The 27,928-nt window shown below is 30.6% G+C and overlaps 2 protein-coding genes and 1 long non-coding RNA gene across 6 annotated transcripts; all 3 read right to left on the bottom strand.

The window, feature by feature from the left end:
- Positions 1-5,235: 5,235 nt before the first annotated feature.
- On the bottom strand, positions 5,236-7,557 carry LOC8284643 (putative receptor-like protein kinase At1g72540). The gene is made up of 5 exons (XM_002521272.4): positions 6,856-7,557; positions 6,627-6,762; positions 6,337-6,473; positions 6,104-6,227; positions 5,236-5,984 (listed from the first exon to the last, which is right to left on the bottom strand). The coding sequence occupies exons 1-5, from the start codon at positions 7,231-7,233 to the stop codon at positions 5,392-5,394; spliced, it is 1,368 nt and encodes a 455-aa protein (XP_002521318.1). The 5' UTR covers positions 7,234-7,557; the 3' UTR covers positions 5,236-5,391.
- A 6,053-nt stretch (positions 7,558-13,610) lies between these two features.
- LOC8276715 (exportin-T) lies at positions 13,611-22,551 on the bottom strand. 4 transcript variants are annotated; one of them, XM_048377883.1, is made up of 15 exons: positions 20,385-22,548; positions 20,206-20,295; positions 19,968-20,057; positions 19,602-19,706; positions 18,846-18,905; positions 18,357-18,419; positions 18,169-18,264; positions 16,696-16,860; positions 16,205-16,378; positions 16,047-16,112; positions 15,869-15,967; positions 14,799-14,945; positions 14,091-14,296; positions 13,947-14,004; positions 13,611-13,868 (listed from the first exon to the last, which is right to left on the bottom strand). In XM_048377883.1, the coding sequence occupies exons 1-13, from the start codon at positions 22,107-22,109 to the stop codon at positions 14,207-14,209; spliced, it is 2,970 nt and encodes a 989-aa protein (XP_048233840.1). In that variant the 5' UTR covers positions 22,110-22,548; the 3' UTR covers positions 13,611-13,868; positions 13,947-14,004; positions 14,091-14,206. The 4 variants fall into 4 exon arrangements, with proteins under 4 accessions (XP_048233840.1, XP_048233842.1, XP_048233841.1 ...); XM_048377885.1 differs by lacking the exon at positions 16,696-16,860 and having other exon boundaries at positions 20,385-22,551; XM_048377884.1 differs by lacking the exon at positions 19,602-19,706 and having other exon boundaries at positions 20,385-22,549.
- A 1,661-nt stretch (positions 22,552-24,212) lies between these two features.
- Positions 24,213-26,529, bottom strand: LOC125370833. Its single transcript, XR_007216917.1, has 2 exons — positions 25,602-26,529; positions 24,213-24,646 (listed from the first exon to the last, which is right to left on the bottom strand). It is a non-coding gene; the product is annotated as an uncharacterized LOC125370833 (long non-coding RNA).
- Positions 26,530-27,928: the final 1,399 nt, after the last annotated feature.

Here is a 27,928-nt window from a genome sequence, read left to right on the forward strand (position 1 = left end):
GTGATTTGAGCTAAAAATGCTAATTTCTTTTAGCTAATATGGCCCAAAAGATTAAAAAAAAAAAAAAGGTAAGATTGAACCTGAGTAACAGGTTCAGGGGCTAAATTTGAACTTATGCCAAGTTTTATAGTTGATATATGTGGTTCATGATGCTGGCAAGCAGTGGCGAAGTCACTTCTTGAAAAATTTTGCAATTGCCCCGTTGTCTAGTAAAAGTATTATGTTTTAATACCCTCGTAGTCTATTTGATTCATGAATTCATAATTCTTAGAATTAGATTTAATTCTATATTTAATGAAGTCATTGAATTGCTTATGTTAAACTTTATTTGGTACAAATATTCTAATCCATAGTATTATTAATTATATTTTTACAGTCTTATATTTAATAGGATAATTTAACCAATAAAATAGGTTACTAAAATGATTATATTACCTAAACATTCTTTATTACATATATGAAATTATATCTTTCTAATTTCTTATTTTAATTTTTCTCAAAAAGTTTTTAAATCATCTATTATTAATTAGTTTTTATAATATTTTTATGTTAATTATTCTTGCATATTTTATTGGATACATTTTAGTGATTTTTTATTGAAACTTATAAATAATCATAATTCAAATTTATTTGTACATAAAATGAAAAAATTATTGTGAACTAATTTAAGAAAACTTATAATATAAGTACAACAAAATAAATTTCAATATTGAAGCACTATAGCCACATTAGCAGTAAAAGAATTTATATAAAATGTTGGTGAAAAATAACTTAATTTATATTTCAACTAAAAGGTAAAAAAAAAAAAGTGAAATGTATTAAATTATTTTAAGTAAATAAATTAAAAAAGTAAGGTTTGTGTTAGGAATTAGAATTTCATTATTTAAGGAATTAGCAATCCCATTGGAGATGACTTACTAAAAATAACAAGGGGCTTGGTATTAAATAAGATTGATGTTATAGGTTAGCTAAGTCTATAAAATTATTAAATCAACTTTTATTATATGTATCAAACATAGTATTATATATTAATCCTACAGCTTAGTTAAGTAATCCCAAGAACCAAACATACTGTTGGAAAAATCTAAGTTTATATGAGCTTATTGGCAAGTCTTTCAGAATATATGAGCTCATGAGTAGGAGAAAATGTTTGTTGCACAAATAAATCTGAGTGTGTTGTGCAGAAGAAATTGTTTAACACTGGAGTAATTGCTATTTACCTCATAACTTTTGGTATAATACATTTCTATTACATTGACACCACCTTATAATTTTATGGAATTGACAATTACCTCTTATGTTTAAAGTCAATAAAATTAAAGGACTGAACTAATTTAAATTAACAATTTGACTCTTAGAAATCAAACTCTTCAAGATTAGTTTTTATCATATTAGAGTAGAGCTTTCACTTCTAATACATTTTAAGTTTATTGTTTGATAAAATAATAATAATAATAAAATATTTTTAACCATAGAGATTATTTTATTTTAATCATTAAATGGACAAGAATCAAATATCCTTCTAACTTGTAGTTCATGACTAAATAAATTTAATTTCAATTATTTTAACAAATAGAAACATAATTTTCATTTAAAGGCTAAATAGATCCAAATATTGATTAAAACTAATAAAATTGATAATACCGGCAATAATGATGGTTTGACAAAGTCGACGGTAATAGTGAAGTAGAGGCAATAATTGTTAATTTTAATATTTTTGATAAAATATTAAAGAAATTAATATATGAAATTTTAAAAATTAAAAGTAAATTTTATTTTGAATATTAAAAATTAATATTTGTTTAAATTTTTATTTTATTTAACTAATTTAAATAATGAGTATGATAGGCATGTTCATAATTTTTTTCAAAATCTAAATCTATTTAGCCCTTAAATAGAAGTTATGGACCTATTTATTAAAATAGTTAAAAAAAAAAAATTAGACTTATTTAACCTTTAGCTAAAAATTCAAGAGATATTTGACCCTTTATCCAAAATTAAACCAGATAGTAATTTGATAATATTGCTCCCTAAGTAATTTCTAGAATTGTTTAAATTTTTAGGATTAATTGTACTAAAAATAAAATGAGTAAAATAGTAATCAATTATATTTTATTAAATACTAAAATTAATTATACTACAAATTCTATCCTAATTTGATCTCTCACAATTTCTGTTAAATAAAAGAAAAGAAAGGAAAAGCCAAATCAAAATCAAGTAAAAAGAAAACCAATTGTGCATGTTAATATAGATTCAGTTTTTTAGATTTTGGGGTTTTATTTTTAAAAATAACAGTGGATGTTTATCATGTCTATCAAATTAGAATTTTGGGTGGGTTGGTAGCATGTGGAGATGTGAGTCCTGTTGCTTAGATTTACAACTCGAGAAGCTCAAGAATTCATCTCTTCTATTCTTTAGTTTGAACTTTAAAAATGGACAAATGCCAGAAGTGATTATGAAATATTGACTATTGATTTTTTGACTGAAGAAACTAATTGAAAATATACACCACAAATACTTATGATTTATTATATACTCTACATGGATTTAGGTATAGTTGCACTTCTTTACTATATATCCCCAACATCAATTGCAGTCAATTTAAGTTTAGAAAAAGAACAATAAAATTCATTGCAATTTGCTAAATTTTGTTTCCAAAAATTATTAATTAAGCAAGCAATCAGTATTATGAGACAGATAAATATTTCTCCAACAAATATCACACTTAGCGGCTAGTGCTTAGAAATATTAGCACATTGAGAAGTTGTCAAATCAGATGATAAATTAATGGAAGCAGACTATTCCAAAAATCTAAAAGTCCATAGTTATGGCTAAACACTTATTAAGGAACAACCATTTGAGAAATAGTATTTGATTGAGAACTTATTTAATATAATAACCCATGTTTTCCTCTAATGTCATATTCGCTAGAAATTTATTTCATTTGAGAAAATAAATATGAAAAGAATAAAATTAAAATAGATATTTTAATATTATGAAATATATTGATAAACTAATATGTAATTTATTTAAAAGTTTTATCTATTTTATTAGAATTTAGTTTAGTTATAACTAATGTCACATAAATTTAATTATATTTCATTTTATTCAAATCACATAGACTTTATATTTACAAATAAATTTTATAGAATTTAACCAAATATAAAGTAATTGTAAATTTGACTATTTTTTAAAAGTAACGGAGAAACAGTGATGTGTCTAAGTTAGTACTTGCAAGTGTACGAACCGTTTCTATAGTAAGGGTAAATTCACCACGAGGTCAATCTCTCAAAGAACTATGAGGCCACTTATTATAAAAACTAATTATCAATACAAAACAATAAAAGTAAATCTAAATACTCTAAATCAGTATTTTAGAGAGAATGATATTCATAAATAAAGTAACCAAACAATAAATAAATATGCAATGCAAATGCTTATGATGTAAAACTATATGCTAAAGAAATTATCTAGTCTAGCTATTTATTTAGTAATCTTCTCGTTTTACTTTAAGTTTAGATCTAATGAATGAGATGGTGATGTGCATTTTCCTTTAGTCACTCAAACTAATAATATAACTCAAGTTTCTTATACCTACATAGATTGAAGCAAAGTTGGTGTCTCTAATACATTCAACCTAAATATGTTCATAACAATTACTATTGCTAAATCAATATGATGGTTAACTAACAATAATAATTGAAACTAATAAGGATATGAAAGTAAAGAAATCATTTATTAAATAAATAAACAACAAGATTCATATAAAAATAAAAAGATTAAACTAAACACTTACGAAAACTAGTCTAACATATTTAATCCAATAATCATGGTATTAAATAGAAAGACATAAAACAATAAAGTAAAAGCTCCCTCTAGATTTAAAATTTCTTCAAGTAGGAAGATAATTGGTTTTCACTCTCCACTTCTTGAAAAGCTCTTTAGATCTTAAAAAGAGTAATGAAAACTAAACTAAAATGTTTATGAAAGAACTGTAGAGAAAAATAATGGTGGACAAATGTAGAAAGCGGATAGGAGAGAACTCTTCTCCTTCTCCTTTTCCTCTAGAATTAGATTTGCAGAGATATATTTAGAGAAAAGTCTTTCTCTAAATAAGTCTCCCCTAGAGATGTATATCTAATATAAGTCTATCTAATAGATAAGATTATAAGTATCTTTATCTCCACCAAATACTATCACATAAATAACTCTTAATATGAATCCTAATAATAATACAAAATGACTAAAATGCTTTCTTTAGGCCTTGTATAATTCGGCTAGTACAGCAAATAGCAGGTCTATGCGTCTTAATCTTAGGTTTTGATATGAACATGTCCAACTAAGTTTATATTTTGAATATTTAGTTCCATATTTTCTTCTCTTGGCTAATATTACCTTAAAATATATAATTAAGCTTAAGTGAGGTAAATCGCATATTTTCACCTATTATATATAGAAATCGTATCATTAAAACTCTAAAATATCATAAATATCTATATATAATTTGGACCTATCAAATACTCCCGCACTTAAACCTTTACTTGTCCTTAAGTAAATAATAATTTAGAAATTAACCTTTTAACAATGAAGAGTATTCATACTCAACTTCAAGATATTACTCAAAACAATATCACTAATTCAAAGACACTTGAATCATCAAAATTTTCTTCAAAAAGTATAAACTCAATCACTCTCGGTCAAAAGATTCAAGCATCCAATCATTCACACTTATTTCACAACAAAAGTCTATTTTCACTATATTATATATAAAAATCATATCGTTAAAGCTCTAAAATACTCTAAATATCTATATATAATTTGAACCCATGAAATAGTGAATCCTTCTCGCTTTATCGATATATAAATTTAAAATTGCAAAAGACTCTATAATAATTATTAAATTCAATGAATTACTAAATTTATAACATTAAAAATTTAGAATAGTTATTGGCCAATATAGACAAAACATATTGCATTATATAGATTTAAAATTAATAAATACCATGAATTTATATTCTAACAAAAGTATTAACCTTTTATATCTTTCTCTGCCAATAATAAAATATTCTAGTTCACTTTGAAATATCCCATCAAATAATATAATTATTCATTATCCAATGTGGATCGAAGTTGATTTCTTCAAAACTCATTAATTAATAGAATTACTAATTTAATATATTATACATATATATATAAAAGAGGGTCGACTCCACTACAAGTTCAAACCTCACCAAATAGGTAAAATAAAAGAATTATTGCAGTAACTTGCCTGTAACAATTACAATACGGTTTATATGTGAAGTGAAAATGGTAAGAAACTATCTGAAAAGAAAAAAGCAAAAAAGAACAAGGTAACCTAATGTACAATATCTCCACTTCAGTCAATTTGGTCTACTGCTCAGGAGAATACAAACTGGTACCCAAAGTCTTATAGAGAGCAGTATCAGAATGCACAGCTCTGGACCTTAATGACTTAATCCTTCGTCTATGCCTGCGACCCTTTTGGTACCGGTGGCGACTCTTTTCTTTCATATCCAGTGGCTTTACTTCGCAGTTCTTTCCATCTTCGTTCTCAATTTTACATTCAATTTCACTTTGTTTTTCCTTCTCTTGTTCATCAATTTCTTTCTTGCCTTCACTTGGAACAATGTATACAAAAGTTCCCATTGGTATGTCATTCAACTCTAGCAAAGACTCCAAGGTCTTGACCACACTGGTCATACTTGGTCTAGACTTGCAATGATGGCTCAAGCATTGGTAAGCCAATGCTGCTGCCTTTCTTGCACCTTCAGTTGAATACTGCCCTTCTAGTCTTGGGTCCATTATTAGGTCAAGTTTGTGGTGATCTTTCAACAAGGGTCTCGCCCATTTTACCAAATTCTGCTCCCTAGATGGACGATTCTTGTCCACGGATCGCCTACCCGTTAACAGCTCTAGCAGTACTACTCCGAAACTGAACACGTCACTCATAGCTGTCAAGTGCCCTGAAAACAGAAAATGGCATTTATGTTACTGAGCATACAGATTTTGCATGGCATAAATTTACTGAGCATACAGATTTTGCATGGCATAAATTTAGTCAAAATTTTAACCTGAATTTTACCTGTCATTATGTATTCAGGAGCAGCGTAGCCTTCCGTGCCCATAACACGCGTTGAAATGTGCGATTCATCTCCTTGTGGACCATCTGTTGCTAACCCAAAATCTGAAAGCTTTGCATTAAAGTCCTGTAGAAAGAAAGACCATATCTTTTAGATTATTTCTCTGTTCTGTTTGTTACAGGAGAAAAAGAAAAGAAAGAAAGAAATGCTTGTTCCGAATATTTATGATGGTTACCGCGTCTAATAGCACGTTTGAAGCCTTAAAATCTCGGTATATAACTGGCTTCTCTTCTTCATGGAGGAAGGCAAGGCCTTTTGCTGCTCCAAGTGCAATTTTTAGTCTTGTTAACCAAGGCAAAGCTGCAGAGTACCCTGCATTCATCAAGAACATACAAGTACCTCAACCAAATTAGACTAGTTAAGAGAAATGGTTCTATTTTAGCATATTTGAAAACCAATTTCCGACGGCAAATAACGTTAAGATGTGGAAATTTCATACAATAGAAAAAGGGCGGAAATGTATACTTTTAAATAGTAGGTTCTCTAAGTTGCCTCTCTCCATGTATTCGTAAACAAGAAGCCTGTGCTCATCCTCGCAGCAGTAGCCAATCAAGTTCACAAGATGGGGATGTTTTAATTGCCCAAGAAAGATTACTTCAGCCTACAGAAAAAGAAAAAGAAATCAGTTGTTATTACCAAGCATGTTTATTAAAGAAAGGGCACAAAGTGTTATATATTCAATTGCTTTCCTTACCAGCCACTCTCTGTGTCCCTGAGAGCCATCTAAATCCAAGGCCTTAACAGCAACAGATTGAGCCTTTAATCCAGGCCTGAGCTTGTCAGTAATGAATCCTTTATACACAGCTCCAAATCCACCTTCACCAAGGTAGTTACTCTTGGAGAGGTTCTGTGTTGCAGTTTTTAGCTCTTTGAGTGTGAAAACATGGAGATTAAAGATAGAACTTGACAAATCACTAACAGATAATGGCGAACCAGGATTGCTCAAGTCTGTAAGAGATAGTCTTTGAGATGTAATTCGATGGGAGACATGAACCTTTGGCTCTGGAAGTGGAAATTGATTCCTGAGACATCCAAGAAACAAGAATTTCCAACTGTACTTCTTAGGAGCCATTTTGTTTTTTTGTTTTCTTTTCAAGGTATGTGCTAAATCTTCTAGCACCAAGTTGGTTATATATAGAGAGAGGGTTTCTTGTAGACTCAATTTAATGAGAAAGGGAAGGATCGGTAGTTAAAATTTCTACTCGGTTTCGAAGGAATATAAAAATAAAAGTTTATGATATAATAATAACCAATCACCTCATTTTCCTTGTAAAGCAAAGCATCGATGGTTCTGTGCAAGGAAATCTTCTGACTCTAGAAGATAAATTTTTAATACCCAATTTTCAAATTTCATTATTATATTTATTTGGTATAAATACTCGAAAGTCTTTCCTATACTGGCTTAGACTCTTAAAAACTTGGAGAATCTTGATGGCCCCTTCTTGACTTTGAAAGCAGGAAAATTTGCTTTCCTGGAGTAGTTCATGTTCCATTTATTTTTATGGGATGCATGTTGATTTATTAATATATGATCATATGCTTAATTAAAAATGGTAAGTGGAGAATTCCATGTATTTTCATTTGCTGGTCGTTTAGGGAGTCTGAGGAAAAGGAAGGCCCATTTTATCTACTCGGTTAGCCTCCATTTCAATGTGTGTTTATTTTCTGCTTTCTTATTCACTTTACTTTATTGTTGTCCATATCTAAGGCCAAGGGTGTGGTATGCACGTGTACTTTTTCCTTCTTTTCCTTTTCAGACATCATTTTGTTGAATTATGATCAAATATCAGGGCCTACGTTGTATTATTGCATGTTACACGGCCATTAGATGTAACATTTTGTGACAGACAATTTAACCTATAGTTTAGGAAAACAATATTAATTTACCTATTTCTAAATCCCCATATTGTGGGTTTAACTCCAATTTTGCTTTGGACAAATCTGGCGGCAAGAACATGGTCGGCTTGCCAATGAGCAAACTGATTAGTGGTTTTGTTTCACTTTTTCTGGGTTGGAATTTTTTTCAAAATAGGAAAGAACATGACAAACACAACGACAATAGACGACTAAGATATGTTCCTAATCATGACAACTGGATTTTATGGCTGCTCGCTGATTCAAGTTTGGGGATTTCCAAAATAGTGCCTGTGTGTGCCGGACTATTGACAAGAGCAACCAGCCAAATCGCAAGCTTTTACAAATTGTATTTCAAAGAAATTTCATACCTAAAGCATAACCTAATACTTTGGGTTTTATCGTCTCAATCCAAAACAAGTTGAAGTAACTAACATAAGATTAATGATTCAGATTGTTAGGCAATTTCATTTTTTTGTTAAGAATATAATAATAAAATAGATTTATAAGCTGTAAAATTCAAGTATTTAAGTGGTTAATTTTAGCCGTTTTATAAAATTTATCACAAGTCTAATAAGATTTTAATTTATATTCATTCAAACTTATATTATTCAAGTTTGCCCTCCATTCAATTTTTTAGTAACTGCTCATCTATTTTAAATTTTAATATTTTAATATAATTTTAAGCAAGTCTAATTTAATAATATTTTATAGAAATCAATAGCCAGTTTAAACACCAAATATAGATAGAATTCAAGGATTTATATTATTGAACCATTAACTTTGTAATTACAGAATACCTCATATTAAAGTCTAATCATTAGAAGAAAATGCATAAAGGAAAGGTTCAAAATGATCCTTATAGATTTTGCTACGACATATAGTTAATTTCTTAGAAAGTAACCTAGTCCTTTTTTCCACCCAAGATGATCAACATGAATTAAACTACTAATAACTTCATATGTCATCACCAAGAATTTTATGGGCACATTAGCAGAATGACTGCAAATTGCAATTACAAAAAAGAGATTAAAAAATTGTAATTGTTGTTCGTTGATGAGTGGGGACTCCATACTTTTCAAGTCGGCCATTGCCCCAATAGTCAAATTATCCACAAAGATCGAGTTCTATGTTGTCCATGGAAACATCTTTCGTCGGTTCATATTTCTAGTCTATATCAAACTCTAGAGTAGTGCTCTGCAATTGACCATACAACAAACCACTTTATCCTTTCCCATTTCTTCTCATTTTCCTGTTTCAATGAATTCATTGATCACTATAAAAATCGTCATCACCCTTTCAATTATCTCGCATGCCTATATTTTCCACAAGTCGCAACAATAAATAATAAAGAGGTATTGGAACTTCTAACTTTATTTACTTGCGTTAAAATTATGTACTTATTTTGAAAGATCCCCCTAAATATTATATAAAAATACTAAACGAGCATTCTAAAATTCTTTGCTTTTCTTTTCGCCCTTTTTTGAAGTAGAGGAAGAATGACTGATAAAGAAAGGGACATGTTCCTGCAGGATGCTTAAGGATAAAGTAAAGGGGATATACACAAAAGGACAGAAGCTAAATGGGAGTAATATAGAAACAAAATAGGAGTAAATATGAGGTCAATCCATCTTTGCCATGAGATTCTAAACCTTATTGCTTGACGGGTTATATGGGTAAGAAAATGGATTCCACCCTTAATTAAGCTTTTTCTATATTATTCTAATCAAAGTCTTCTTTTGATGTAGCTTTAGGTGACAAATGCATACAAAATTATATTTTATTTGGGGTGACCCAACACCCAACCTTTGTAATCCATATTTCTTCCATACTTAGCTGGATTTTGGTGACAACAATTCTTGACCTAAGCATGAGGTAATCAAAACAAGAAGCTAATGAAATTTGACGTGCGAAAATAGATTTGCCAGTATAGCTCCTATATTAGACCCAACAGTACAAAACAATAATAGAAAAAAACAACATTTTTCAATGATGGGTTAATTATCTTTGGTGCTTTTACTTGTTTTCCTTTTGGTGATTAGGTCCCCAAAATACAACGCCAGTTATGGCAAATTTTAATGATGGGTTTTTGAAAAATTGATGAATAAGGATCAGATATACAGAAAAATAAAAAGGTTTAACAATGGATGCATACAGATTTTCTTGTCTGTTTCCCATGATATTAAGTGTAAGTGCGTATTAGACCATTCGAAAATAATAGCTGTGAATATTAGATTTTTCGCTACACCGAGTGGGTAGATTAGAATTTACAATTTTAGACTACTTCCAAGTCTACATACATGTGATATCCTTGATTCATTTATTTTCAAGTAAAAAGAAAAAAATTACAATTTAAATTACATTTTTTTTATTTGTTCACTAGATATTTGAACCATTTACTTTTGAGATGATCTCACCTTACCATTAAATTAAGACATTAATTCAATTTAAATTACTGAAAGTTAACGTTATCTATTCCACATGATAGATTTTATGTCTCTTAGTCCTTTGTCCGACTTTTTGTTTGGAAAGTAAAAAGAAAAAAATTACAATTTAAATTATATTTTTTTATTTGTTCATAGGATATTTGAATCATTTACTTTTGAGGTGATCTCACCTTACTATTAGATTAAGACATTAATTCAATTTAAATTACTGAAAGTTAACGTTATCTATTCCACATGATAGATTTTATGCCTCTTAGTCCTTTGTCCGACTTTTTGTTTGAAGAGATTCTTACTTAGACTTACTTTATTATTTAAAACTAATAAATATATATCAATTATCTATTTTGGTGTATAGATGGGGACCTACACTAAACCTAGACGAAAATTTTCCTTTTGATAAAAGCTAGAAACTTCGTTTGATAGCAAGAACTCTTGCGTAGGCAAGAGAACATTTTAAATCATGCGAAAATCCTCACGCATGGATGGCCAAGGGAGTCTAGAATCTATCTAGCAACCAAACCTGGACCTGGACGAACCACCTTTATCATTCTCCCACTTTGCCCTTGTCTCGCCTCGCCTGCTTGTTTCGTTTGTGCTACTAAAAGATTCTTGTAACTAAGCTCAATTGCATTTCATGAACTAAGAATTCTCCGAGTTTTATTATTAAGAATAATAAATTATTATTTTCATTAATAGCATTTAACTACCTGAACAACCATAAGCTCATCGAACTCATATGAAGTTTTACTGTGAGCATATTGTATTTATTGGACAAATATAGATCCAATTAATATTTATTTTTACGGAATATCAAAAGCAAACATAATATCATTCTGAACATAAATTTCTAAAAAAAGACTGCCACTTAGATGAAAAATTATAATTTCTTTATAGTCTTAACATTTTTGCTAATATATTATTCTCGTTGTGTGCCGAATTGTAATCTCTAATAAAAAAAATATAGCTCCATGAGTAAAAGCTCCAATCAAGATCTATTCATGGGTTTGGATACTTACATGAAAATCTTCGAGTTTGGACATGTATTTTTTACTTTAGGTTTGCTTAAGCCTGAATCAGAAAAAGCGCAATTACTTTTTGAGTGGATTTAGAAATGTTATTTTTTTAAGACCCGTTTGACAATTCTGGTTCGGTCCAAAATTATGATATAAAATTTTTTATACTTTTATAATGGACCGGACTTTATCAAAATTTTAGATTCGTATAGTTGGATTGGGCTCGAATTCAAGTCTAAACTTGAAAATTTCAAGCTTGATCAAGCTCAACTTGAACCTAGCTCGGCCCACACTTTGAACAAGTCTACTTGCAGCATAACTTGTTTTAGGCAAAAAATGTCGAGTCTCCCATAGCTAAAATTAGAATAATGAATAGTTTAAAAGAAATAATTCAATAAGTTAGTACTACCATCTTAGAAATATCACTAGACAAAATGGAAGAAGCAAAATTATGTGATTGGCCTCCAATTAAAATACAATCATATGAAACTAACCCTAACCCTAACCCTATTCAAGAATGAAACTAGTTTGTCATTACAAGATGGGCATTCATACGCCCATAGGAGACTACATCATCATCAAAGGTGAATTAGACCGCACTAAGCTTTTATGGTTTCAATGTTTAGCACGATGAAAGCATTTTCATGCATTATTTTTCTCAACATAGTTATCAGAAAAGAAAATGCTTGATATTTTAAATATGTAAATCCATAATCATGCCATCTTTCACAAGACTAAAAGCCAAGAAGAGAAGCTCGTGGAAGAGATAATGCTTTGGTTGCTCAAAGGAGAGAGGCAATATCAGAAAGAAGAGCTATATTTTGTATCTTTGGCCTTGTTTGGTTTACAGTCAAGGTGTATATTTGCTAATAAGTTGAATCTTTAAGAAAATACTCTAAGAATTTTGAGTCAAATATTTTCGTACACAAATTAACTTCTAAAATGTAAAGAAGTTTATTATTTAGTCCAAATGTAATAAAAGATTACATTAACCTCAACCCTTATCATTAATTTTTAGATATGAGAAAATATTTATAAATAATTAATTATATTATGTTTTATTGAAATCTATAAAATTTATAGAATTTATTTATAAATCTAAAGCTTACATGTTTTAAATAAAATAAAAGTCAATTCAAAGTTCTATGTAATTAAATTTTGTGTGGAATTAGTTATAGTCAAACTAAATTCTAAGAAAATAAGTGGAATTTCTAAATAAATTTTATATTATTTTATCAATGTATTTCATAATGTCAAAATATCTTTTTTATTTTTATCATTTTTATTTTATTTTCTATTTTGTGTCTTTTTTTCAAATAAAATAAAATTTTTAATTTATCTTTTTTAAAATCTAAGATAAAAACACTATATTTTCTACATGTAGAATCTAAGAAAAAAAGTAAATAAATACATATATTGAGAGATTATAGAACCATGAATTTGCTCAATATTCATGGATTTTTTATATCAATGGTTTTTAGAGATTTCACCTTTTGAATATAAAATCCATAAAGCGGTAGAAGAAATTTTGAAAAAAGAAAAGTATTATATTAATTCATCATTCACTAAAAAGTAAGATAATACACAAATAAATTATTATTAAATATTAATTTATTAAATTATACTTATAAATTTAATATTTTTATAATTAAAATAATAATGTCAGATAATGCACAAATAAACTAAACATTTTAAATGCAATGCTTATGTATATTAAATTTATTTATTTAAGAAAATCATCTCGTAAAATAAAATTCAATAAACTCCTTACGTCCTTTCAAATGTAAATAGTCAAACATCAAGTTCTGTTTTAATTTAATAAATAGACTACAAATTCTCATACATTCTTAATTAATTTCTTTTTAGTTGATTAAAATTTTAAAAAAAATTATTAATATTTATAAAAGTAAAAGTAAAATATAGAGAATTCATAGAATCGAAATGAAATTTTTTATTTTTCAAGATAATCTTAAGTTTGGGGCAAACATTTTCCAAAACCAGACAAGGCAAATTTTTCCACGTCCGGAGAAGTAGGACTTCCAAGTGCAATTTACCAAACTGTACGAGCAACTGACAATGACAATGAACCAATATCAAAAGAAGAAAAAAAAAAGGTTAATTATGATAGACAGGCAGAATATAATAATAATTAATTAATTAATCAGCAAACAAACACTTATATATACTTTCTTATGAACATTCTATCCAAAACATGGCCCAACAAAAAAATGTAGCCATTTTCTTCAAGAACCCTAAACTTAGAATTTGTTTACATACATCTGATCTACCAAAAAAGGGAGAGGATAAATAAAAACAAACTTAAAGGAAAATCGCTGCTTGAACGAAACTAACTTTTTTGCGCAATGAAAAGATGTGTTGCCGGAAATATACAACTGCAAGAAATAATTGACAATCATACATCAGTCATCCTTCATAAATAATGGAATAGAAATTCAATTAAAGAAAAATACCTGTGTCCACAAAAATTTTAATAAAAAAAAACAAGCTTGCTATTTACACAGAGATATCCTGCAAAATTGACTCGTATAAGTACAATATACAACTAAAAGATGTGTTCTCTAATCAGAGAGCAATAAGGGTTAGTTTTTACACACCTTCGCTGGACTGGACTGGATTACCCCCTAAAATTAAAAAATCACATGACATCTAAGCAAAACAGTGACGATCTTTTGCCGAAAAACACAGCGTATCTTCATGTCTTTATGGTATGCTATCTGAAAACAAGGTTTCCGTTCTGTAGGAGCCTTAAATTTTCAATGAGTGACTGGTAGAATGATTTCAATGTCTTGAGATCACTACCCTGCACAAACCAACATCAAGCATTAGGGCAGATATTAGTGCAATTAAACACAGCAAGTCATTTCAATTCCATATGTGCAAGTTCAGTTTCATTCCATTCAACTTCCTTGACTGAATCATCTAGGAGGAATGGAGGTGGTTGTTATACGAGCCAAGAAACTAGAAAACAAATTTTCCCTAAAACATTTTGTACCTACAACATTCAACTTCCTATTTCCTGGCAATTTAAGCCTGGGATACCCATAACACAGGCTCTACAGAGTGCCAATACAGAAGGGTTCAAAAAGATGGCACTCAAACTTAAGGCCAAAACCAGAGGGCAGCTTGCACAATTTGTAACTCAACCAACACATGCCGATACTTGAAAACAAACAAACAGATAGAAAGTAGAACTGCAACATTTTGGCAATGTAATTGCATCTCAATTTCCCCATCACAGTGGCATAGACATGCTCTCCCCAGTACTCCATAGTATGAAAAACAGTTAGAAATTGATTTTTTACCTGCAACTTTTGGCAGTATTGCTGTGCCAGTTCTTGAGGGCAATGTGCAGATTGAAAGCTTTTCGATACAAAATGAACAAGGAAATCATTGCCAAACTTCTCATACATGACCTTCTGCGCCTGTACAATTTCTCCAAACAAAACAAACTGCCACAAAATCCAGAGCAGCAATTTCAAATAAATAAATACAAAGACATCAAGGAAAAAGAATGAATGGGAAGATGCAGACATTCCAGCATCATACACTTGTCTGACAATTATTTCATCAATGATTGACCTTGTAAATAAAGGAGCTATAATAACTAAAACAATACTTCTGTAGTAACTCCTAAAAGGGACAACTGCATTGCATGTTAATTTAAATCTCTGTCTCACTTGATTCCACAGACATTAACCGTGAACGGTAAAATCTGGCACACCTATCATATCTCACAGAAATATGAATCGGTAAGTACTGATTACTAATCTTCTTCATTTAACAGGTATTAGCAGCTAAAGAAACAGTTGTACAGAGAATTGATTTAAATTTTTTACTTTACTGTGCTTCTACATCAACTTTTCAAATCCTTATTGTACTGCACCAACATTCTGAGGACTCGAGCATTTCCTAAGAGGACAAGTCTAGCAGCTTTTCTATTTTATTTTTCAGGCAATCCCTAAACTTACCAAAACACCCTTCCATTGATATCATGGTTAAAGACCCATATATTGTCTTTGATAACACCAGATACTAAATATGATCAAGGTTTCTTTATATGTATGTTACTGATATTCTCAATCCTTATGTTTCTCTTTTCCACATATTAACCTTACAATATCAAGAACAATGTTTTTCCCCAAAGATACACAAAAAATACTCAGGTGGCCAGGGGGAAAAGCAATAATTATGAAATCACATGCACGTTAAAATCTAGCTTTAAAATCATAGAGGCAAAGCAAGTTGAACCTTGTATAAGTGCATCAATAGACACGGCAACATTATTTGGCGACGAAAGAGAGCAAGAAACAGACTATTAAGCATATGACTTTCCAATGAATAGCAAAAATAAAAATCTTCAGCATCTACTCACAGTATTTGCATCTTGGAACTCAAAGGACTTATCAAGCACACTAAACAGACAACAGTTTGTTGCAAAGGCCTCGATTATGAAACTTTGAAAACCAGGTACCTGAGCATGTTCAATTCTATCAGAATGTGAAAGTCAGCAACAGAAAAAGGCCAAAGGAATTAGATAGAGAAGACAAAACCTTTTCTTCACCATAGGGTTTGACACACCAATCTTTGATTAATCTAATGAATATCTGCACACATGCCTGGATTACATAGAAACATAATGTCACATCAATTACAAAACTGTTTAGAGGACCTAACATGCAGTAAGTCATGAATCAATTGCCAGGCATACCTTTCTTACAAGAATATCTTTGTGATTACAAGCTGTGTGCAGTAACATCTGCATCAGGGAATCCAAATAGCCCCTGCTTTTGGGTGAAAGGAAGACTGAAGATAGATCATGTGTAGCTATGACATGAAGGAATGTGTACATTGTTTTCTGAAGTTCTTGTAATTCACGGATTTCCTATAAGGCAAGAAGCACAAATCAGAAATTTTCAACGAATTGCCTCGAATTAGATACTGTGAACTACAAACAAAATTGCAACCAGAGATTCCCATGGTATTATGAAAACAAGACTGAAGTATAATTGACAAACAACATGATGCTACAGAATTGTATGTTCATGAAATAATACAGAAAATAACCATACACAAAACACATTTCAACATTTTAGTTATTTTCTAATAAACCTATATGAAATGAAGATCCTGCTGGCAAGAGATCTCCACCAATACTCCCTAAGGACTAGGAAAAATTACTGAAAAATAGAATCTCCATACCTCAGTATTGGTTCCAGGTCCTGAAGGAAATGCATCCCTTGGTATAACACTAAATATCCTGCCAGCAATGGCTGGAAAAACTTCCTCCACTATGTCATGAACTAAGGTATTAAATTTGCAAATAAGTTGATTGAGTAGAACAAGAAAACCAACCATTTCTCGTGGCTGCAATAAAACATCATATTCCATAATCAGGTTTTCAAATTACAAGACAAAATTAGCATAATTATCATAATCCAAAACATGCCCGTGACAGATCCATTCAGAGCTTCACCCCCCGCCTTAAATAAAAGGCAATACTTCCTTGTCATGCAAAAACTATTAGAAAGCAATTGAGAGGAAGATATACAGAAGCCAAATGGTCCTAGATCCGTACAAAACAGAACTAAACTGATGTAGGTATCACCCAATATTCCAAGGGCCAATGTCAACTGGGTTACAAATAATTGGAGCATAACTGACCAAGATTCTGGCGCTGTCGTTACAACTACTGTTTAGAAAAGCACTTTGGCCATAATGCATAGGCAGGTTTTTAATGCTTTCTGCAAAAGCAACTAAAGGCTGCTTTCTGAAAAAGTATTTTTCGAGCACAATGCAAAAGGGGCACCTACTGACTTGAAAAATTCAAGTCTTATTACAAGGTCACAAAGCCATTAAAGTGAAGTATTGCATGTCAAATAAAGTAGAACGCAAATTAAACATGCAGAAACCTCATATACACTGCAGCACCAAGATGAAAATCCTCACACATATGGAATCATTAGGATGACAAGGAAGGTTTACTTATGCTTCCACAACCACATAGTGCTAAAGAAGCTGATACAATGCCTATCCACCATAACAAACAACAAGTCAAACACCAGGTGCCAGAATTCTGACATAGTATATAATGATCTCTTGAATCCATGTATGCCTATACACTCCAAACTCAACCACTTCTGTAAGCCCAGAAGGCACAAGGGATCTCCTTACCACTTCACATTACCATATAAATGCAAACTGAGAATTGAGCCTTCTCAGATCCAAATTAGGTCACAATAGCTAAACTAATCATTTTATAAACCTATAATTATTGCAATCTTAAGAGATCACTCCTTTCGTTCACCTTACAATACCATATCAAAAACTAAGCATGCAGCATTCTACTTGCTGCGGGCTTTTCATCATTTGTTATGCCCATCCAAGGTAGTTGAACTACAAGTAAATCACAACCTAGCCTTGCCAACACTTGCTTTCAGCTACTTATGTAGAGATGCTTTATCCTACTGATTCCGCTTCCCATATTAAGCAGGTTGAGGCAGACCATTAATGTCTTCCCAAAATCAAGCCCAACACCACTCAGTATTACATAGAGATGAGATGAAAAATCTGTGAATAATATGTTCTTATAAAAAAGTCATGGATGCAAAATAAAAGTGGTTAACAGTGGATAGGAACTGAGATTTCGACCATTTTAACAGTATTGTATATTACCTCACATTCTGCAAGCAACTGCTCCAATGCCTTTGGTAGGTAAGGAAATACAGATGCTCCTAAAGTGTCGACCATCCTATGGATGAAGGACGTGACCTGAATACCATGAATGGTAGCTTTAGGCAAATATGAATGGTCAATAAAACAACAAAGCAAAACACTCTGATCGTCCTATATCTTATTCTTACCTTACTCCGGAGAGGCTCAATTTTTGGGAAGACAACAAGAATTTGTAGAAGAATATCCAACGTCTGGATAGAGAAGAAAGGAAATCAAAATCTATCACAAGCAAATAAAAAGCTATGAAATGTTTTTTGCAGCAGATATTAGAATCTAAACTCTCATTAAAGTACAGGATAATAATGCAAAGTTACGGAAACTGAATAAAGGAGAAGAAAATGATACAAGAAGAATAACTGAAAGAAGTTGATTAACAGCAGAAGAAGCTTCACTCCACAAATTTAAATCAGGTAAAATGTATAAATAAGTCAATCCATGACAGCAAACATGGCAAAGAATCATTCACAAGAATCAACAAAACAACATATGTGATCCGAAATTCCTCATCATAAGAAGATGAAAATAATGTAGAAGACAACTTCATGGGTTGTATATAATTGGACAGAGAAGCTGTAGCATGCAGTTCAAGAAATATAAAATAAAAGGTATCAACACACCTGCTTGAACATGAGGCCTATTGCCGGACGACTAGCAGTTACAAGACGCTCGCTGAAACCCTGGATCAGAAATTAAAAGGTAAATTTTTCCCGTCCCTTACTTTAGGAATGTTTCTCATTGTAGCCCCTAAATCTCAATTTATACCACAAGAATTCCTGTAGTTTAGGTTTAGTAACACTAAAAACTGTTTTTTTTAACTGATTCTGGGAAATATTTCACTAAAGAAAATAATGCGGCATCATCACTTAACATAGATTTAATACTGTTATAATTTTAGAACTTCATGGTATCACGATTCCACATCATATTTTAATAGGATTTCTCTCAGAATCAAGCTAAAAAATTTTAGTATTAGTATAATCAAAACAAAGGGACTTTTATAATACAAATTGAAATTAATGGACGACAATAGGAAACAAGCCCAAAATCAGGATGACAGGTAAAAAAATTTACCCAAATTGAGATTGTAAGGACGTACAGCATATCTATAAAATCAAATTTCTCATGAGCAATTAAAAACATCATAAAGAAGCTTCAAAAACATGCTTGATGTGTTTTTGACATGATGATGAGAAGAAAATTGAATTTAAAACACAGCAAATTAAAATGACTAGACATTAGGCTACCTTGATCCATCTTACTAGAATTCAGTGACTATTTACTTTAATACATAATTGCACTGCTATCAAAGTTTATTTAAAAGAGAAATAAAAGTGGCAAAATGCATTTCAGAAGGCCAAGAAGAGAAAAAGAACCTTGCTGAGTGCATTAATAGCCATTATTATTTGCTGAATATTAATAATTTTCCCAGGGGACTCATCTGAATTTAGCACTTTGGCATTCATGAGCAGAATCTCAACCTGGAACAAACAAATAATTCAGAACAAAACAAGAGTAGATATACTACTATTGGGCATGCACAATATATAAGTATATGTGGGAAAACTAATTTGGTGACAACATATCATATATCATTTGCTTCTAATATTATGCACATGTGAATCTTCAGCAACATATTAATAATGCGTTAACTGGTACCAGATTCAGAAACATGAAATAAATATGGAGGGACAAGGAATGATAAACAATAAACTGTGAAGAAGCTGCAAATTAAGGAAAACCTGGTGGCAAAGAGGAGTGAGCAGTGCAGAGAGATAATCAGCTTGTTTCTCTGACGGTACGTCTTCCATGCCAATTAACAAACCAATTGCCTGTGAATAGTTATCATAAATGTTAGGACAAACAGCATCCTCATGCCTCAATATACGCATGTATGGGTTTCCATGGTTTCCGTGCTTCTAATTTGATGTGATTTGTGAAAGAGCATATTTGAATAAAGAAGAAGAAGCGTTCAGGCACCTCAAAAATGTGGCTACCGTCTTCAGATCCAAAAAGCTCATGTGATGCATAATCCATACTTGTAAAACGAGCAACTGTATCTTGGAGGCTCTGTCAATTCATAGCAACAATTCATATACTGTAGACATTGAGATTATAGACAACTATATTTGCTGACATGTGGATGAGTTTCTTAATACCTGCAAAATTCTCTCTATGAATGGAACAAGCTTTGCTTTCAGCAATTTGACAACCCTCATGAACAAATAACTTGCTCTACGACTCACATGGACATTTGGATGGTGAATTCCTCTCTCATCAAGAAAGGCAGTTAGAACCATGGGGATATATTGTGTATTCTCTTGAACAAACTTCATATATCTAGTTGTCGTTTCCAAATACACCAGGGCCACTATCCTATTAGAGTGGCAAGGAAATCTTGTTGAAAGAAGCATTGACACTAATTCACCCAACAGCCCACTCCCAGTTCTCATTGCTTCATCACTTAGTGATTCTCCAAGGGCATACAAAAGAGAAACCGCAGCTTCCACCTCTTCTACATTTCTTTCTGTTGAAGATGCAACAGCACTAACTAAAGAATTTCTGATAAATACTTGGGTAACCTCAGGTGCCACACGGCCCACACTGCGCAGCAACACAAATAGGTCCTTTCTAAATTCAACCATCCTATCTTCCTCTTCTCTTCCAATCTTATCCAACATATCAAGATTATTACGGTAAACTGGATCATAACGAATTTGTGTGCGAATGACTTCCAAAATCTGACCAACATAATGTGCTTGTTTCTCTCTCAATGGGGATAGGCTCTTCATAGTGGCAACATAACCTGAAAGGAATTGAACGATACTAAACGCTGTGTCCACCTCACAATTCTGCATTACATAGAAAACTGAGGGCATAACTTCATTCAACAGCTCCAGTGAGACCCCCTTAGCATCTTCTGCAGTAACCCTCTTGTAGCACTCCAGAACCTCTACAGCATACCCAGTAATTAATGCAGCTATTTTTGACACTAACTCTGACTCACTATCCCCAGTTACCAAGGCAAAGACCCTACTAATTTGAAGGCTTTTCAATATTGTTAACTTTGACTGTGGATCCATCCGCTTAGAAACCACTGCCAAAACACACCCAGCAGCTGCACCCTGTAGCTGCTCAGATTCTCCATAAACCAATATCAACTCAAATAACAAGGGAATAAAAGCATCATTCACAATCAACCCAATATCGACCCACGAAATATACCTCCTCATCGAATCCAACACATTAGAACAAACCTCTGGATCAGAATTTCTATACATAGATATAATGTCATACCAAGCTCTCACTATCTGGCCCACACATTGCTGCCTCATGGCATCCTTAACCCGCCCTGCCACTGTCAGCTCCTCCAGTGTTCGAGGATAATCTAAACTAATTAACTCATCATCAAGTGCATTCAAAACCCGACAAAACATATCAATAACTATAGCTCCTTTACTTAAATGAGGCAAAAAATCAACAAACACCGAGGACCAAACCAAAGGGTATTCAAAATAAATTAAAGTAACCAAAACCTGAGCAAGCTTATTCTTTATAAATGCAGGACCTTCTAAAAACCTAACAGCATTGCCATCATCAATCACATCAAAACAGCACATAGAAAACACCGATTTTCTAATAAAATCCTTCTCTTCTAAACTTAATAAAGCATACTTAACCTTAATAACCTCGTGTAAAGTCTGTAAACACCAGAACTGAACTTGAACAAGCTTACAAAAATACAATTTCTCAATACAAATCCTGCATATTGATTTGGTATCCTTAATTTGTTGACAAAAAGAAACTGCTTGCGATTTCAGTGATGAATCTACAGTGCCTGATTCATCAAAACTTATAAGTATTGCTTTCTCAAGATCATCCATTTTAGTAATTGTAGCAATTGAAAACCAATGATTCTTTTTCACTAGGGTTTAGTAGAGACTTGCGATAAATATAACCCAATAAAACTTCCGTTCTGGGTATTATTTTTTAATGATTAATTATTCTTATTGGGCCTTAAGGGTTTTGAAAAGCTTACCTCTTTGCAATTGAATTGATAGAGATCTTTAATAATGTGAGTGTGTGTGATATTGAGAGAGAGTAAGGGCTAGGGTTTTTGTGGGTTAAAAGACAGGAAGGGAAGAAGAAGAAAAAAAAGACCCTGAAGGCGCGTTTGGAATGTGACTAATATATAGTCATATAGAGAAATTGACAGAGAAGAGAAAACATGCGGAAAACGGTAAATATACACGATGACGATGAAGAAGCAGAACCGGAAAATATAAGAGGAGAGAGAAGTCTGGCTGTTACTTAAATTACTAACATGGCCCTGTGATTTTGAAATTTCCCAGCTAAGCGGTGATAGGCTAATTATAGGTTATTAGTAATAGGCCCATTTTCATAATGAAAAATCTATGGTTATAATAATTAGACTAAATACAATAAATAGTCCTTTGAATTTGTATTGTTCTTGTAATTGACTTCTATACTCAACTTTAATTTAACTGGACTTCTCAACTCAATTTTAATCTCTTCACTGAGAGCAATAATAAAAAAATAATATTTTTACTAACATTATTATTTATAATAGACAAAATACATATTTGAGCTTTTGAACTTGTCACATTTTGTAAGGCCTCTAAACTTAACTTTGATTTGATTGGGCATATGAACTTCACAACTTGTTATATTTAAACCTTTCACAAATAGAAATTAAGTGCATTGGATTAACTTCCTGTGAAAAGTGTGTTTCATTAGTTTAGATGTGTTGCTTATTATACATTAAAATTATTTTATTAATTCTATTATATAAAATAAAAAAATATTTTCCAAAAGACTAAAATGAATTGTTGTAATCCTTTAATTTTTCTGCCATTAAGGACTTCTTGTTATACTCAAAGGCGATACTAGTAACTGTAGCAAGAAAATGTTTAATACAGTGAGTTTTGTTTAAGAATTAAAACTTATTGTTTTACTCGTTTTTCTCATTTTATATTATTTATTTATTTATATTTTAAATATATTATTATTTTATAAATTTACTCATCTTTTAAATGACATAAAATACATGTGCATAACATCTGTAATTAAAATGGTTAAAAATAACAATCTGTAAAATTGAGATATCCAATTGAATCAGAGTTGATGGGCCAATTGCAAAAGCGAAACAAGTTCATGAAGCTATTTATGTATTTAGTCATTATTCTATGTTTTAGATATTATTATTTTATTTGAATTTACCCATATTTAGATAGTGTAAAATACATGCGCATAACGTTTGTGGCTGAAGAAGTTAAGAATAACAACCTGTAAGATTGAAAAATCCAATTGAATCAAAGTTGAATATGGAGGCCAATTGTAAAAATTGGACAAATTCAAAAGGCATTTATCTATTTAGCCTAATAATTATTTCTTAACTATATATTGTAACCTACATACATTCACGGTTCATAAAGTTTGAAATCACTTTTAATTTATTAAAATTTTAATTTTATACGTATTTATTTTTAAGACTTTAAGTTTTAATAAAAAAAACCATAGATTATTTGTTACCTATATAATATTAAGAGTATTTAATTATTTAGGTGAAGATAATAACTTTGAATATTATAAAAAGGACATGAATGATTTTTTAGGCATTTGGTACAAAAAGGATCTTCAACTAACTAGGGATGTGCAATTAAAATTCTATTCTTCAAATTTACTCAACCTACACTTTCAAAAAAATAAATAAGTCAATTTGTTAATATAATTGTAAATTTTGTCCGTAGTTGAACCACTTAAAATATAAATTTTAGAATCACTATTATGGACAATCTAAAATTCTAATAATCAAACATACAAATAAAATTAGTTATATTAAACCCGAATATGAAGAAAGTCGAGCTACCAAAGGAGAAGAACTGTAGGAAACCTAACAGACACTTGGAAAATAAAATTTGAGATTATCAGTCTCGATAGTGAGTTAAAATCATATAATCCAAAAATAAATACAACCATCTTAATCAAATATTTATTTAATAAGAATAAAATATAATATCATGTTAAAACACGTGTCATGCCATGATTCAGAATAATACAATTTAAACGTTATGAGACGAGTACCTCAACAGAACCTTAATCTCAATATTAGCAGTCTTTCGGCTCTCTTATTCCAATAGGACTGGCGTCCAGAGAGCGAAGCTTAACCAGGGTCCTTAAATCCAGTCCGGTCACTTGATTCCCAATAAAGCCGACGCCTAAAGAGCAACGCTCGATCAGTGACCTTTCTTCTGGCAATCAAATTCTCACATCCTAGAGAGTTGTACTCAATCAGGGCAAATCTCAAAAATAATCTTTTACTATTTATCTCTCACAAATATCGGTACGCACACGGTCATGATGCAACCCATCAGGTGGCATGTTTTACTGCTGCCTCATTCTGAAATTACAATCATAGCATCAATAATAATTGAAAATAACGTAAATCACAAGCAAACATAAATTATTCAATAACATATTAGAAATTAGAGTTGAATAGTTTCGAATATAGCAAATATGAAAATTATAAGTGATAATAATAATAATAATATAATAATAAATATGATAGCAATAATAATAATAATAATAATATTATTATTATTATTATTGATAATAACGAAAATAAAATTAATAATAATGATGCTAATAATATTTGTAATAATTATTAATCAAATAGAATTAATAATAATAAATATCAATAATAATCATAACAATTATTAATCAATTAACATTGCATTTAATTTAGACATGACATAAGTGTAATTGATTATAAGACTTTAACACACAGTTCTGCGGCGCTCCGCAGTCTGCTCTTACTCCTCATATGGAGTCAGCTGGACTAACAGATTATCTATTCACGAAAATAACTTAATCATAATTTTTCATGAGCATGGACTCTTAGATTAGACTGCCTAAGAAATTTCGAAATTCTACAAAAAATTTAGCAGAACCTCTCATCAAATATGAACATTTACCCCCTCCCCCCTAAAAAAGAGTCCAAAACCTGCTAAAAACGCTTTAATATTCATTGCATATTTATCAGGAGTCGGGTCACCCATAACTGTATTATTTTTCCGACTCCGTAACACACATTATATCACAATTAATAACAGATAGTCCGTCATTAATATTTATTCCACAACCAACTCACAAATAATTTTATAGTATCTAATTAATTATTTACAACCGCAATTATCATAAAATCGATTAACAATTAATTACACTAATTTATAATATTTATAATTAAACTATCAATTAATTAAATTAAATTAATTAATTATTTATAATTAATAATTAATGGAGTTATTAATTTCTAATAATTTATAAATAATTTTTAAGGTTCAAATGGATTTTACCGAGCTAAAAATCTAAGATTCTATGAGTCTGGGAAATATCCGAGTCCGAAAACCGGTTCAGTCAACAGTATCGAAATTCGAATTCAGAAGTGCCATCGCGCGAAGCTTGAGATGCGCAGAGACCACATATATAAATATCTTTGCTGGAATCTCACCGGAAGCCGAAAAGCTTCAGCTCCGGTGAGTCTTGGATAGAGCTTCCTGCGACGAAAAAATAGAGGGAAGGGTTGTTCTTAAGGTTTCCGGTGGTTGGGAGTCCGTTTCCGAAGTCATATTTTCAAAATAAGGTCGGCAAGAGGTTGTTCTAGAGGTGGCAACCGAAGATTGATGCCTCCTACTGCTGCTGCTGCGTTTTCCAGCGATAGGGAAGGGAGAATGGCAGTGTCGACTGGAGGGAAAGGAAAGGAAGGGGGGAGGACTGGTGGCTGTGGTGGTGAAGGAAGAAACTGGTGGTGGGAAAGTGTATGCAGCGGAGAAAGGAGAAGAAGATGGGGGGAGGGGCAGGCTGCATATGTCCCAAACTTTTTTCTTTCTCTTCTTTTTATAAATTTTTTTTCTATTCCCCCACCTTAATTTACGCTATAAAAACATCTACAGTTTAAATAAATTACACTTATATAATATATGTAAACTTATATAATAATCAGTCAAAATAATTCAACTTAATAAAATTATAATTTAATTATTTAAACTCATAAATTAATATAATATAATTATTTAAAGATATTAAATTAAATGATACTCATTTATTCATAAAAAATATTAATTTATCAAATTGCTCCCGACAATTAATGAAATTAAAATTAAAAAAAATTATCGGCATTACAAGAATAATCCAACGCACTTAATTTTCATTATACAGGATTTAAATATAATAACTTATAAAATATATTTTTTCTAATTAAAATAAAATTAAATCTAAGAGATAAATCACAAAAAACATAATAAATTCAAAAGTTTAATCATATATTTTATCAAAACAAAATTAGGAATAAAAGAGAAAGAATATCAAAAAAATTGCGGAGAAAGGAAGTAGATTAGGTGAGTATGCGAAAACTCTTGCTTTTCAAAGTAGGACAAAATTCCAAAGTTGGAATAATATTCAAATAGGCTCTTAAATTTTGAGGACGGAGTCAAATAAGCCCTTTCGACTTTTTTGGACTATTTTAACTCAAATTTTTTATATTTTAGCTCAATTCACCCCCATATAAGATAATGAGAGCCACTTGATAAGAACATAATAGTCAATATATTTGTTATATTTATATTTAGTTTTAATGCTTATTTTAAGTTTAAAAGAGTTTATTAGATTGTTTATGTATATAGAAATGATTTAAAAGAGTTTATGCTTAATTTGAAGTAAATGATGAATTTCAGTATTATGCAGATTTGATCGCATTAATTTTAGTAAGGTTTTTCATGATGTTGAAGTTCTAGAATTGAAAAATAGTTTTCATCAACTTTGTAGTTGACTTCTGAAGCTATAATTCTTATGAAAGACTCAAGTTCATGTCAAGTTGCTAAGAATGAGAAAACTTGGATCAAAGTTAGATGTTGAGCAGTCCATTTATGTTTAGGTCAGTTTCAATACTTAGGTTTTATCTAGAGCTACGTAGGTCCAATTGAGGTGATTTAAAAGCATAAAATAAACAATTTTTTAAAAGCTACAACTTTGATAAAGAATTCAAGCCGGTTGTTACAAGATCCTAAAATAACCGGCAAAGTAAGAAAAAAGAAACACATTTATAAATTATTTTTTAAAATTTTCTTATGATGGCTATAAATATATTATTATAATTTTGGGTTTAATATTTTTTTAGTTTTTAATTGAATTATAATAACTAAAAATATAATTTATTTTATTAATAATCTCTCGAATTTAAATTTTGTTAAACATATTCTATTAAATGCGTCATAGATATTGTATTAATAATTTTTAAAATTTAATTAAAATCTAAAAATTTAATATTATTTTAATTTTAAAAGAAATTAAATTAGATATTTTGATATTTATATAATAATTTTAGAAAATTATTTATGAAGAATTTAAATTAATATATTTAATTTTTAAAAATAGATTTAGAATACTATTTATTGAAAAAATAGAGTAAATGGATTTGATTTTGTACGTAAGTCGAGGAAGGCACCCTTTTATCCTTCCAAAGTCGGTATTGGTACTTAAGGAGGGAACTGAAGTTCAAGTGACGTTAGAAAGTGGACCCATGTTTCTGCTTTAAAAAGGTTCCCACTTATCATATAAAATTATTATTATTTTAAACGCCACAGGAATCCGTCGAAACTTGAAACAATTTAATTGTGTTCAACTT

This window comes from Ricinus communis, chromosome 8, assembly GCF_019578655.1.
Source record: "Ricinus communis isolate WT05 ecotype wild-type chromosome 8, ASM1957865v1, whole genome shotgun sequence".
Classification (NCBI taxonomy): domain Eukaryota; kingdom Viridiplantae; phylum Streptophyta; class Magnoliopsida; order Malpighiales; family Euphorbiaceae; genus Ricinus; species Ricinus communis.

Excerpts from the sequence above, each read along its gene's own strand:
- LOC8276715 (XM_002521273.4), bottom strand. The coding sequence starts at position 22,109 with ATGGATGATCTTGAGAAAGCAATACTTATAAGTTTTGATGAATCAGGC. Across the intron at positions 18,420-18,845 it reads TAGGCCTCATGTTCAAGCAG|ACGTTGGATATTCTTCTACA; the intron begins GTGTGTTGATAC and ends TTCTCTATCCAG. Across the intron at positions 18,265-18,356 it reads TTGAGCCTCTCCGGAGTAAG|GTCACGTCCTTCATCCATAG; the intron begins GTAAGAATAAGA and ends CATGGTATTCAG.
- LOC8284643 (XM_002521272.4), bottom strand. The coding sequence starts at position 7,233 with ATGGCTCCTAAGAAGTACAGTTGGAAATTCTTGTTTCTTGGATGTCTC. Across the intron at positions 6,763-6,855 it reads AGGGACACAGAGAGTGGCTG|GCTGAAGTAATCTTTCTTGG; the intron begins GTAAGGAAAGCA and ends CTTTTTCTGTAG. Across the intron at positions 6,474-6,626 it reads AGAGAACCTACTATTTAAAA|GGTACTCTGCAGCTTTGCCT; the intron begins GTATACATTTCC and ends TGATGAATGCAG.